The sequence below is a fragment of the Marmota monax genome, unplaced genomic scaffold (assembly GCF_021218885.2).
Source record: "Marmota monax isolate L192 unplaced genomic scaffold, Marmota_monax_Labrador192_F-V1.1 WCK01_AAM20220418_F8-fsc00068, whole genome shotgun sequence".
In the NCBI taxonomy this organism is placed as follows: Eukaryota; Metazoa; Chordata; class Mammalia; order Rodentia; family Sciuridae; genus Marmota; species Marmota monax.
In genome coordinates this window covers 7,925,389-7,940,204 of record NW_026692352.1, presented here as the reverse complement: position 1 = coordinate 7,940,204, position 14,816 = coordinate 7,925,389, and the positions used below count along the sequence as shown (strand labels likewise).

General features: G+C 37.6%; 1 protein-coding gene across 2 annotated transcripts in view; it reads left to right on the top strand.

Annotated features, from left to right (window-relative positions):
- The window catches only part of Rsf1 (remodeling and spacing factor 1), a 173,547-nt gene that overhangs the window by 40,815 nt on the left and 117,916 nt on the right, over positions 1-14,816 (top strand). For both annotated transcript variants that reach the window (XM_046442058.2, XM_046442057.2), the window contains exon 2: positions 12,530-12,621. In XM_046442058.2, coding sequence (XP_046298014.1) covers positions 12,530-12,621 — 92 coding nt within the window. The remainder of the gene's footprint in view (positions 1-12,529; positions 12,622-14,816) is intronic.

Sequence of the window (14,816 nt, the reverse complement as noted above, 5' to 3'; positions counted from 1 at the left end):
GGAACCCCCAGCCAGAAATATCTCTCCCGGAAATCCCTCCTCCTGCACTTCCCCAACCAATGGGAACTCTCGGGGAATCCCCGGAAATCCCCACGAGAACTCCAAAATAGTGCGAGAACTCAAAAGTTGCGGCAGAGGCGGAGAGTAATGCCTTGCCTGTCAATCAATACTGTTGGCAAAATGCCAGGGGCCATACAGACTCGGCCATGGCTCTCAGCATCTCCCCCTTTTTGTTTAATTAAACAACAAGCAATGTGGCTTAGGGACTGTGCCTGTTAGGCAGTCCAATTCAACATATGGTCCTTACCCGTCATCGGATGAACTGACCTCTAGGCGTCAGCCTCCTGTGTTAGGTTGGTACCACTGCAATTGGATCATACCCGTCACTGACTACCGGTCCAGCATACAGCCATACTTGTGGATAGGCCTTTGCACCAGTGGGGGAGTGAGGTTCTTTGCCTCACCTCTGTTGGCCCCCAAATTTTAGACCATCACTAGTAGAAGGGAGGAGGATGCAAAATGCCATGACACTAAGCCAATTGAGGGCTCCTTTGAAAAATTGTACCACCGGTGACACCATCAGCAAAAATACTCCAGCACTACCACAATTCTCTGTACCAACATATAGTTCACAATGCATACAAGTGATACATAGTCCAGGCAAGGTCTGCAAGCAATTCAAAGCAGAGGAATCTGTCAATATGTCCATTTCCTCCCAAAGTAAATCGACTCCTTAATTGAGCATTACTTGTTGAGTTATTATTCATTGATGCATCAGTTTTTACAGTTTGTTGTGGTAACTATCGAAGAAGCTGTAGTTTGGTTTTATCTTTGTCTTCACCGACACTGGGATGAAGATAGGAATTCTGGCAATGATGCTAAGAAAAAAATTATGTAACATTTCAACAGGCACTAAGAAAACAATTTTTTGAACAATTTACATTATCCTGAACAGAATTATTAAATATAATGAGAAGGAAAGGTGAAAGTAAACAAACAGATCTGTTAACCTCCTTATTTGTTCACATATTAAAACAATTTTCAACAGCTGTTTACCCAATCTAAATTAAACCATTAAAATCACGTGAATAAAAAAATTCGGATCCATTTATTCATGAGCGCTCCTCATATATGATATATGGACATACGCACATACAGACATACAACACAAAACAGAAGTGTGCACACATAACATACAACACATAAGACAATAGTAAAGGCCTTGTAGCTTTACCTAGGTGAAATCTCCATTGCAATGCTTAAAAACTCCACAGTCAAAAAATAAAACTGATCAGAAAAACATTAACCTAGGTTTATATGAGCTCAAAAATAAAATAGAACTTTATGATGTGGGAAAAGGCAAATAATAAAATAAATATTGAAAAAAGCATCCTGGTTAATCACTGTCGCAGATGTAAGAATAGCCAAACTGGAGTTCTGGATATCAGCTGTTATGGATTTGAGTCAAATCATCTTCCTTTTGGCCTGTAGAAATTGTTTTAGTTAATCTCTCTGGAATCCAAATCGGCTGCTGTTCTCCCTGTGGAAAAACACAAACAGAACCCCGACTCCAGACAATCACTGGGTCAGGACCTTTCCATTGTCCTGTTAGAATATCCTTCCAAAGTACCTTAGGCTTATGTACATTTTTTGGACACATATGCCTTTCCGCAGCACTAAGCCCTGAGATATCCAAATTTAAAAAGTTTAGAGTAAAAAGGGTTATTGTAAGTTTATCTTTGGGTGACATATACTCCTTTCCAATTCCCTCTTTTTGCTTTAGTAAGTACATTTTAATAGTTTGATGAGCTCTTTCAACTATGCCTTGTCCCTGTGGATTGTATGGAATTCCTGTTATATGAGTAATGCCAAATGATGAGCAAAATTGTTTAAAAGAGGTAGAAGTATAACCAGGACCATTATCTGTTTTTAACTGTTTTGGAATGCCCACAGTGGCAAAATTTTGTAAGCAATGAGCTATAACATCTTTAGTTTTTTCTCTGGAATGAAGGGAGCCCATCAACAATCTGGAAGAAGTATCAACTGTAACATGCAGATATTTTAATTTTCCAAATTGTGGCAAGTGTGTGACGTCCATCTGCCAAATATGGTTAGGTATCAGTCCTCTAGGATTGACTCCAAGATTAACTTGTGGTAAAAAGGTCACACAATTTTGACATTGTTTTATTATTTGTCTAGCTTGTTCCTTAGTTATTTTAAAACGCTTTTGTAAAGTATTAGCATTGACATGGAACCTTTTATGAAAATGTGTAGCTTCTTCTAGTGTAGAGAAAATATGTATGTCATGTGTAGTTTTATCTGCTAAATCGTTGCCCAAACTAAGGGCTCCAGGCAATCCTGTATGTGCTCTGATATGTCCTATAAAGAATGGATCTTTTCTGTCCCAGATTAGACTTTGTATAGCAGAAAACAAAGAGAAAACAGTAGAGGAAGGGGAAATCCTGCCAGCATCTTCAAGGGATACTATAGCATTAACTACATACTGACTATCAGAAAATAAATTAAATACAGAATCTTTAAACATCACAAAAGCTTGTAAAACTGCATTAAGCTCTACCTTTTGAGCTGATTGTTTGGGTACTAAAAATGTAAAAGTTTGATCAGGGGTAACTACTGCTGCTGTACCATTATTTGACCCATCAGTGAATACATTTGGAGCATTCTTGATAGGGGTTTTTCTTGTCATTTTTGGAAAAACTACAGGATGCGAAGACCAAAAAGAGAACAAAGGATTCGATGGTAAGTGATTATCAAATGAAACATTAGATTTACACATGATTATTGCCCAAGTATTTAACTCATTAGCTAACTCATCAATTTGATCCATAGTATATGGAGTAATAATTTTATTGGGAGAAATTCCAAACACTCCCTTTGCTGCTTTTATTCCTTTGAGTATTAATTGTCCTACAGCCTCAGGATACCTAGTAAGAATAGTGTTAGGAGAATAAGATAAATGTATCCACAATAATGGACCTTCTTGCCAAAGTACTCCTGTAGGAATATTTTTTGTTGGTAGTACAATACATAATAAAGGCAAAGTTATATCAATTCTATCCAAATGCATATTTTCCATATATGTTTCAATAATTTTTAATGCCTTTCTTGCTTCAGGCGTTAACATGCGGGGTGAATTTGGATCTGATGGACCTTTTAGGATATCAAATAAAGGTCCCAACTCTCCTGTTGGTATGCCTAGATAAGGCCTTATCCAATTTATGTCTCCTAATAACTTTTGAAAGTCGTTAAGTGATTTGAGTTGATCTACTCGTATTTGAATTTTTGGTGGACGGACCATGGTTGAGGATAATAGAACTCCTAAATAATTAATTGGAAAATTTAATTGTACTTTATCTATTGCTATCTCTAGTTAAAATTTTTTAATAAATTTGTAAGTGTGGCATAACATTCTAGCAATGTGTTTTTATCTTTGTGTGCTAACAATACATCATCCATATAGTGAAATATTTGTAGTTTAGGATTTTGATTTCTAAGTGGCTGGATTGCTTTGTTAACATAAATTTGACACATAGTTGGGCTGTTAGCCATCCCTTGAGGGAGTACTTTCCATTCATATCTCTGATCAGGACCTTCATGATTCAGTGCAGGGATAGTAAATGCAAAACGTGGACTATCCTCAGGATGAATTGGAATTGAAAAAAAACAATCTTTAATATCTATAACTAAAACATACCAGGTTTTTGGCAAAGCAGACAACTGAGGAATCCCTGATTGAGCAGGTCCCATAATAACCATCTCATTATTAATGGCTCTTAAATCTTGCAATAATCTCCATTTACCAGATTTCTTTTTGATGACAAAAATGGGAGTATTATGGGGAGATACAGAAGGTTGTATATGTCCTTCTGCTAATTGTTGTTTGACCAGGTCATGGGCTGCTTGTATCTTTTCTTTAGTCAGGGGCCACTGAGGAACCCATACTGGTCTTTCTGATTTCCAAGTAATTTTTATTGTCTCAGTGGCCCTTTCTGAAAATCCAACCCATGTCTGTCTCTCCCTTGATCTATTTGTATTGGTGCTGCTATACCTTGTTCTTGTTTTTCTAATCTTTTTCCTTTCCTAAAACCTTGTCTAGTCATAATAGTGGGTGCATTTTGGTTGATGTTATTTGTTAATGTCAAACCTAATTGATCTAGGACATCTCGTCCCCATAAATTTACGGGAAGATGATCCAATACATATGGCTGTATAGTTCCTTCACATCCTTCAGGATCCTTCCAATCTAATACCATTGCACTTCTATGGGGATTAGTCGCCACTCCTAGGCCTCGAAGCGTTTGAGTGGCTTGTTGTAATGGCCAATGTTTTGGCCATTCTTGACGAGAGATGATGCTAAGGTCTGCACCTGTATCCAGTAGCCCATTAAATTCATGTCCTTGAATATTTAGTTTTAGCATGGGGCGAGAATCTAAATTTAAAGAAAGCATAGCCCAATCTACACCTGTGGAGCCTAATCCCTTGGAACCTCTTTCTACAGTACGACTGGAAAATTTATCATGTAGGCTGGGTATTATTAGTAACTGTGCTATTCTATCTCCTGGTGAAATTACTGATATACCCTTTGGAGAACTGGCTATAATTTTTATTTCACCTTCATAATCGGGATCAATTACCCCGGGACTTATCATAAGTCCTTTTAGTGTAGAAGAACTGCGTCCTAAAAATAAGCCTACTGTTCCTTGGGGAAGAGGTCCTTTTACTCCTGTGGGAATGATTTGAACTCCCATCTCTGGAGTTAGTACTGCTCTGGCGGAGGCGCAGATGTCCAACCCTGCGCTCCCTCTGGTTCGTCTGATGAGAGATCTGATGGATAATGTGTCCTGGGCACTACCCTGATGGTGTTGCTGGGTTCCTCCATGGTGTTTCTGGGTTCCTCCAGTGCCCCGCACATTTGTGGTCGTGGGCCCCGGAGCATTGGGCCCCCCTGTCCGTTTTTTGGCAATGGAGCCCGATGCCTTTCTCCACGATATCGTGGGTAAACACTTGGTCCTTGTCTGTTTTTTGATAACGGAATACCCTCTATGGTGGTTTGAGAACGGCATTCATTAGCCCAATGTTTCCCTCTACGGCATCGTGGGCAAATACCCGGTATTGTATTCGTTTGATATCTAGCTTTGTTAAACCCTCCTCCTATGGGGCAACTCCTTTTAAAATGTCCTGTTTGATCACAATTATAGCATGTTTTTGGCCTGGCATCTAAAGCCTGTTGTACTGCTGCTAAGACTTGCCCTTGTTCATTAATGTCTCTACATAATTTAATATATGTGTTTAAATCTTCATGTCTCCATGGTCTAATGACCTCTCTGCAACAACGATTTGCTTGGTCTTAAGCCAGTTGTTTTATAAATGGCATTGCCTGTTCTGTATCCCCCAAAATTCTGGAAGCTGCTTGAATAAGCCTATCTACAAATTCAGCATAAGGTTCATTAGTTCCTTGTATTACCTTAGATAATTGACCTTGTAAACCTCCATGCCTTCCCTTAGGGGCAAGCAATTTCACTTACCCCGAAGCGTCAGACGTTCCCCGCACGGGCCGCCAAATGCCGCAGTCTGGCTGGGCACAAATCACGAGCCACTGAAGCAGGAACAAACTTTATTTTTAAACTGCAGGAAAACACTTCACACAGCTCCCGGGGAATCCTCCCGAACGCCACGAGGCTTGTCCAGCAACCCCCAGCCGGAAATATCTCTCCCGGAAATCCCTCCTCCTGCACTTCCCCAACCAATGGGAACTCTCGGGGAATCCCCGGAAATCCCCACGAGAACTCCAAAATAGTGCGAGAACTCAAAAGTTGCGGCAGAGGCGGAGAGTAATGCCTTGCCTGTCAATCAATACTGTTGGCAAAATGCCAGGGGCCATACAGACTCGGCCATGGCTCTCAGCAGAGGGGCAGAGCAGAGCCGCCGCCCGCGCCTGCAAGGTAGGCAGACCTACAACTGACCGGCGGATCAGGCCCAGTGGCCTGCCAGCGTGGTACACACGTCACCCCAATTGGAGTAGGGGCAGAGCAGAGCTGCCGCCCGCGCCCGGAACAGGCCCAGCGACCCGTCTGTGTGGTAGTCACGTCACCCCAATTGGACTAAGGGCAGAGCAGAGCCGCCGCCCGCGCCTGCAAGGTAGGCAGACCGCCGCCCGACCCTGCAAGGGAGACTTTCAACTATACAAGAGCAATATAAATATATAGAGGGAAAAAAAATTTCAAAAACACAACAGTTTCACCAAGCAGAAAGAAACGCGAGCAGTATGAAAAGACAAGGAAAGAAAGGACCACAAGCAATGCAGGTCAACTCAACTTTAGAAGAGGTAATAGCTGCAGCAGATGGAATGTCAGATAAAGAATTCAGGATATACATGCTTCAGATGATTTGGAGTCTCAAGGAAGACATTAGACAGCAAAATCAGACAATGAAAGATCACTTTGACAATGAATTACACAAACAAATCCAGGAAGCAATAGATCAACTATACAGGGAGATAGAGGTTATGAAAAACAAACAAACAGAAATCCTAGAAATGCAGGAAGCAATAAACCAACTTAAAAACTCAATTGAGAATACTACCAGCAGAGTAGAACACTTAGAAGATAGAACATCAGACAATGAAGACAAAGTATTTCAACTTGGAAAGAACATAGACAGCTCAGCAAGACTGTTAAGAAACCATGAGCAGAACATCCAAGAAATATGGGATAACATAAAGAGACCAAACTTAAGAGTCATTGGGATACAGGAAGGTATAGAGGTCCAAACCAAAGGAATGAGCAATCTATTCAATGAAATAATACGAGAAAACTTTCCAGACTTGAAGAATGAGACAGAATCCCAAATCCTAGAAGCCTACAGGACGCCGAATGTGCAAAATCATAAGAGATCCACACCTAGACACATTATAATGAAGATGCCCAACATACAGAATAAGGAGAGAATTTTAAAAGCTACAAGAGAAAGGAAGCAGATTACATTTAGGGGTAAACCAATCAGGATAACAGCTGATCTTTCAACACAGACTCTGAAAGCTAGAAGATCCTGGAATAACATATTTCAAACACTGAAAGAAAATGGGTTCCAACCAAGAATTGTGTATCCAACGAAATTAAGCTTCAGGATGGAAGATGAAATTAAAACCTTCCACGATAAACAAAAGTTAAAACAATTTGCAGCTAGAAAACCATCTCTTCAAAACATCCTTGGCAAAACATTACAGGAAGAGGAAATGGAAAATAACAACGAAAACCAACAGTGGGAGGTAGGACAGTAAAGGGGGGGAAAATAATCAAAGAGGAAAACAAACCATGTTTAGTAACATAAATAAACAAATATGCCTGGAAGAACAACCCATATCTCAATAATAACCCTAAATGTTAATGGCTTAAACTCACCAATTAAGAGACCCAGGCTAGTAGAATGGATCACAAAACAAGACCCAACAATATGCTGCCTACAGGAGACGCATTTGATAGGAAAAGACATACATAGGCTTTAGGTGAAAGGTTGGGAAAAATCATATCACTCATATGGACTTCGGAAACAAGCAGGAGTGTCCATACTCATATCAAATAAAATAGATTTGCAGCCAAAGTTAATCACAAGGGATAAAGAGGGACACTACATACTGCTGAAGGGAACCATACACCAACAAGACATAACAATCATAAATATATATGCCCCAAACAATGGTCCAGCTATGTTCATCAAACAAACTCTTCTCAAGTTTAAGAGTCTAATAGACCACCATACAATAATCATGGGAGACTTCAACACACCTCTCTCACCACTGGAAAGATCTTCCAAACAAAAGTTGAATAAGGAAACTATAGAACTCAATAACACAATTAATAACCTAGACTTAATTGACATATATAGAATATACCACCCAACATCAAGCAGTTACACTTTTTTCTCAGCAGCACATGGATCCTTCTAAAAAATAGATCATATATTATGTCACAGGGCAACTCTTAGACAATATAAAGGAGTAGAGATAATACCATGCATCTTATCTGATCATAATGGAATGAAACTGAAAAGCAACGATAAAAGAAGGAAGGAAAAATCATGTATCACTTGGGGAATGAACAATAGGTTACTGAATGATCAATGGGTTATAGAAGACATCAAGGAGGAAATTAAAAAATTCTTAGAGATAAATGAAAACACAGACACAACATATCGGAATCTATGGGACACATTGAAAGCAGTTCTAAGAGGAAAATTCATTGCTTGGAGTTCATTCCTTAAAAAAAGAAAAAACCAACAAATAAATGATCTCATACTTCATCTCAAAATCCTAGAAAAAGAAGAGCAAAACAACAGCAAAAGAAGTAGAAGGCAAAAAATAATTAAAATCAGAGCTGAAATTAATGAAATCGAAACAAAAGAAACAATTGAAAAAATTGACAAAACTAAAAGTTGGTTCTTTGAAAAAATAAATAAAATCGACAGACCCTTAGCCATGCTAACGAAGAGAAGAAGAGAGAGAACTCAGATTACTAGCATATGGGATGAAAAAGGCAATATCACAACAGACACTTCAGAAATACAGAAGATAATCAGAAATTATTTTGAATCCTTATACTCCAATAAAATAGAAGATAGTGAAGGCATCGATAAATTTCTTAAGTCATATGATCTGCCCAGATTGAGTCAGGAGGATATAGACAACCTAAACAGACCAATATCAATTGAGGAAATAAAAGAAACCATCAAAAGACTACCAACTAAGAAAAGCCCAGGACCGGATGGGTATACAGCAGAGTTTTAGAAAACCTTTAAGGAGGAACTAATACCAATACTTTTCAAGCTATTTCAGGAAATAGAAAAAGAGGGAGAACTTCCATATTCATTCTACGAGGCCAACATCACCCTGATTCCTAAACCACACAAAGACACTTCAAAGAAAGAAAACTACAGACCAATATCTCTAATGAACCTAGATGCAAAAATCCTCAATAAAATTCTGGCGAATCGGATACAAAAACATATCAAAAAAATTGTGCACCATGATCAAGTAGGATTCATCCCTGGGATGCAAGGCTGGTTCAATATACGGAAAACAATAAATGTTATTCACCACATCAGTAGACTTAAAAACAAGAACCATATGATCATCTCGATAGATGCAGAAAAAGCATTCGACAAAGTACAACATCCCTTTATGTTCAAAACTCTAGAAAAACTAGGGATAACAGGAACATACGTCAATATTGTAAAAGCAATCTATGCTAAGCATCACGCTAGCATCATTCTAAATGGAGAAAAATTGAAGGCATTCCCTCTAAAATCCGGAACAAGAGAGGGATGCCCTCTCTCACCACTTCTGTTCAACATAGTTCTCGAAACACTGGCCAGAGCAATTAGACAGACGAAAGAAATTAAAGGCATAAAAATAGGAAAAGAAGAACTTAAATTATCACTATTTACAGTTGACATGATTCTATACCTAGCAGACCCAAAAGGGTCTACAAAGAAACTATTAGAGCTAATAAATGAATTCAGCAAAGTGGCAGGATATGAAATCAACACGCATAAATCAAAGGCATTCCTGTATATCAGTGACAAATACTCTGAAATGGAAATGAGGACAACCACTCCATTCTCAATATCCTCAAAAAAAAAAATACTTGGGAATCAAACTAACAAAAGAGGTGAAAGATTTATACAATGAAAACTATAGAACCCTAAAGAGAGAAATAGAAGAAGATCTTAGAAGATGGAAAAATATACCCTGTTCATGGATAGGCAGAGAAATGCAAATCAAAACCACTCTAAGATACCATCTCACTCCAGTAAGATTGGCAGCCATTAGGAAGTCAAACAACAACAAGTGCTGGCGAGGATGTGGGGAAAAGGGTACACTTGTACATTGCTGGTGGGACTGCAAATTGGTGCAGCCAATTTGGAAAGCAGTATGGAGATTTCTTGGAAAGGTGGGAATGGAGCCACCATTTGACCCAGCTATTCCCCTTCTCGGTCTATTCCCTAAAGACCTAAAAAGAGCATGCTACAGGGACACTGCTATATGGATGTTCATAGCAGTACAATTCACAATAGCAAGACTATGGAACCAACCCAGATGCCCTTCAATAGACGAATGGTTAAAAAAAATGTGGCATGTATACACAATGGAGTATCTGCATTAAAAAATGACAAAATCATAGAATTTACAGGGAAATGGATGGCATTAGAGCAGATTATGCTACGTGAAGCTAGCCAATCCCTAAAAAACAAATGCCAAGTGTCTTCTTTGATATAAGGAGAGTAACTAAGAACAGAGTAGGGACGAAGAGCATGAGAAGAAGATTAACATTAAACATCGATGAGAGTTGGGAGGGAAAGGGAGAGAGAAGGGAAATTGCATGGATATGGATGGAGACCCTCTGGGTTATACGAAATTACATAGAAGAGGAAGTGAGGGGAAAGGGAAAAATAATACAAGGGGGAGAAGTGAATGACAGTAGAGGGGGTAGAGAGAGAAGAGGGGAGGGGTGGGGAAAGGAGAGGGGGGGATAGTAGAGGATACGAAAGGCAGCAGAATACAACACACACTAGTATTGCAATATGTAAATCAATGGATTTGTAACTGATGTGATTCTGCAATCTGTATACGGGGTAAAAATGGGAGTTAATAACCCACTTGAATCAAAGTGTGACATGTGATATATCAAGAACTATGTAATGTTTTGAACAACCAACAATAAAAATTAAAAAATAAATAAATAAATAAAATTCAAAGTCTTCTGCCTGGTCTTGTAAGTTTCTTCTATTCCTCCAATTCTATAATCACTTGGTTTATTTTATTATTATTATTTTTTTAGCTATTTGTTTGTTGTTTTGTAAATAATGTTTTTTGCCTTTTTCTCTACTCCCCCCTCAACTCCATATTTTACGTCTTAGAATAATTGTCTATTTACTGTCTTGTACCACTCCTCCCTCTTACCCCCAGCCCATTACTTTAACCCATTAGCAGTCACTCACAAAAGCTCAATAAGGTGAAGACCCATAAAAAGAGGTTGAATGACTGGATGTTTTTATACTTTAAAGTTGTTTCAAAGTTGGAAGTAGCTTCAGTGGAGACTAAAGAGCCTGAAAAAATGATTGAAAAAAATGAGGCCATCATTTCCCAATCTCAGAGTATTTCTCAGAGCATGTGTATCCTATAAGATATTGGATTAAATATATTAGAGAATGATGCAGATTATATTTCTACCTTGGATCGACTTGGATATTTGCAATTAATAAAGACTTCTACAATTCCTCTGTACAAAATCTTTTTTGTTTGTTTGTTTTAAATCTAGCATTTTCCTAATATATTTTATTATGGAAACTTTTAAAATAGGGTACCTGTAATTTCTTTTAGGTTACTAATAATATTTTAGATTTGAGAAATGTTAAATTTGGCAGGCTTATGTCCTTTATTTCCCTTGGGTCTAATTAATATGATTTAAACACATAATTACTTGATTCTCAAGGCATATTCAGAGGAATTCTGGCTATTTATAGTCAGAACAGAGAACCTTAGGGAAAATAGAATAATTTTCAAATATTTGAAGGTTCTGATGGAAGAGGGATTAAAAGTATTATCTTTTAAACAAGAGACTAATAGCCAGAACCAGGGAACAAAGTTTTAGGTCGGCAGTTTTTGACTTAGAATAAGTATATCTTTCTAGTTACGAATTTTCAAAAATTGGAAGGTAAGTTTTCAGGAAAATATCTGTAGGGATGCTATAAGAGAAGTTTAGCATATCAGATATAGGATATATTGGAGTTATTTCTTGTGACAGTTTGAAAACCTTTAAACTCAGTTTTTGAGATAGCTATCAAGTTGGAATTTATATTCCTTGATTCCTTTCTAAATCTGTAAATCTATATCTTGCTCTAAAATCTCAGTGAAGAAACCAAAGTATGTGGTGTGTTGTATAATTAAGTGTTTTTATTTGATGGCTATTTATTCATTTATTTTATTCATTTAAACACGGGAAATTGAACCCAGGGCCTCATGTGTGCTAGGCAAGTGCTCTACCGTGGAACTATATCAGTAGACTTTATTTTTTTGGAGCAGTTTCCCATTCACAGAAAAATTAAGCAGGAAGTTTGCAGTATTCACATAAACCTGTTGTTTCCTCATGGCCACAGCCTCCCCTATTCTACATTCCATGCTATAGTGGTAGAGTTTACAATTGATGAACTTACAATGACTTTCACTGGCACCCAAAGTTTGTAGTTAGAAAGAGGTTCATTCTTACTTGATGGTAGCTTGAAACAAAACATAAACATTCTGTTCATCTTGAAGAGAGTGGTTGTCAGTCAGTTTTTGCTGTCTAGTTTATCCTTTTCAGATTTAGCGACCTAAAAAGAATCAGTGTCACCTGTTTTGAAAGAGTTATCATGGTTGCATGGTTGGGGAGAGTTTTTTTTTTTTTTTTAATCTTAAATGTTTACAAATGTTTTATTTTGCTGGCTAACTATTTTTTTTTCTTTTCCTTCTAAGTACCAAAAGAATTGGTGGAGCTCCATTTGAAGTTGATGAGGAAGATTGGAAAATCTGTTACAGCAGACAGATGGGAAAAATACTTGATCAAGGTAACTGTGTAAATTCCTTTTTTTATTATTGAAATAATGCTCTATCTAGCATAAATTTATGGTTGCATTCCATAATGTTTAATTTTTAAACATTAATAGTTTTCGTTCAAAATTCTGAGTTATTGTTATTGTAATTGTGATTGTCCTCTTTTACTGCTATAAGTAGTAGTCTTGAATCTTAAAATCAGGTTTCAGAGTTATTGTGTCTCTTTTGTGCCTATCCTAGTGCTAAGGATTTTTCATATATTCTCTCACTCTTTCAAATCATCCTGATCAAATAAATACACATAAGGCCCAGGGAAGTTGTTGCTTTTGCTTAAAATCACCCAGTATGTATAGGCAGAGCTAAGATTTTTCTGTGACTTGAAAGGTAAAATGTCTGAAGCCCATTAGAATAGTATGTCAAGCTTTTAAATTGTTCACCAGCCACATATGTTATTAGTAAGGACAACTCAGGCAATCTAAATGAGCTTTAGGATGGACCCTATCAAAGGGAAGACCAAGTAACATACCAGACTATTAGGCTGTAATTGTAGGTGATTAAAAAATAATTTTCCTGCAGGGTGTTGGCACACCTATAATCCTGACTACTTGGAGGCTGAGACAGGAGGATTGCAAGTTCAAGGCTAGTCTTGGCAATTTAGCAAGATCCTGTCTCAAAACCAAAAAGGGATAGGGGTATAGCACAATGGAAAAGCACTCCTGGATTTAATCCCCAGCACTTTTTTTTTTTGCTGTGGGGATTGAACATAGGAGCATCTTACCAGTGAGTTACATCTCCAGTCCTTTTTTATTTTTAATTTTTGATACAGAGTCTTATTAAGTTTCTGAGGTTGGCTTTGAACTTGTCATCCTCCTGCTTCAGGCTTGAGATGCTGGGATCACAGCAACTGTACCTGGCTTCCCCAGCATTTAAAAAATAATTGCTATGTTTATATATATATACATTTTGATATCTGTTCCCTTTTTTGGAAAGTATATGCTTGTAGGGTGCTATGAAAATAGGAGCTAACAGGAACAAGAATTTCCTTTTTTTAATTGTAAATATTATATGTGCATTTCTAGCTACCTTTGCAGTATAATATGTCTTCTAGATTAAGTGACATAAAACAATAATCTTTCTAATCAGCTCAGTGATCAGGACTCTAAAAGGGTTACTTTTACTTGTGTATTCTATTGGTTGAAGCAGTCACAGCTCTGCCTAGTCACGGGGAGGGTACATAGGCTTCCAACTCTCTCTCTCTCTCTTTTTTTTTAAATACCTTTATTGTATTTATTATATTTATTTATTTATTTTTATGTGGTGCTGAGGATTAAACCCTGAGCCACAACCCCAGTCCCATAGGTTTCCAACTCTAGGATTCTAACTCTAAATGTTAGGAATGTCTAACTTTTGAAACCCAATATAAAATGTATTCCAATTACTTTTTCACAGGTTTGAAGAACTGCAGAATTGACTTAGCATTTCCGAAATTTGATGCTGTGTGATTTTCTAAAAGAGTGATTGTTTATAAAATTAAAATATTACATATTCAGTTAAATATGTTAAACTGAGATGGGTTAGGTGACTAAAGCCTATAATTCTAGGTGAGCTGAGACAGGAGAATCTCAGGCTTGAGGCCAGCCTCTGAAACTTAGCAAGACCCTGTCTCAAAAAATAAAAAGGGCTGGGCTGGGGTTATAGCTCAGTTCGTAGAGTGCTTGCCTGGCACTTGTGAAGCACTGGGTTCAATTATCAGCACCACATTAAAAAATAATAAAATAAAGATATTGTGAACATCTACTATAAAAAATATTTAAAAATAAAATAAAAGGGGCTGGGGATGTGGCTTAGTGGTTAAGCATCCCTGGGTTCAATCCCTAGTAACAACAACAACAAAAAAATCTGAATAATAAATGAATACATTTTTAACTATTAAAAGTGCTTGTTCAAATGCCATTGAAGTGGCTATTTTGATGTTAACAAAATGATTTATAAATGAATCAAGGTTTTGGAGTTTTAAAAGAGAGCTGGAATTAAGGACTTTGGTTTCAACATGTTTAAGAGGACTATAAAGGATGTAATCCCTGTGAATAAATATTAATTTTGTGTGTGTGTGTGTGGGGGGGCTACCAGGGATTAAACGCAGGGGCACTTGACCACTGAGCCACATCTCCAGCCCTATTTTGTATTTTGTTTAGAGACAGGGTCTCAT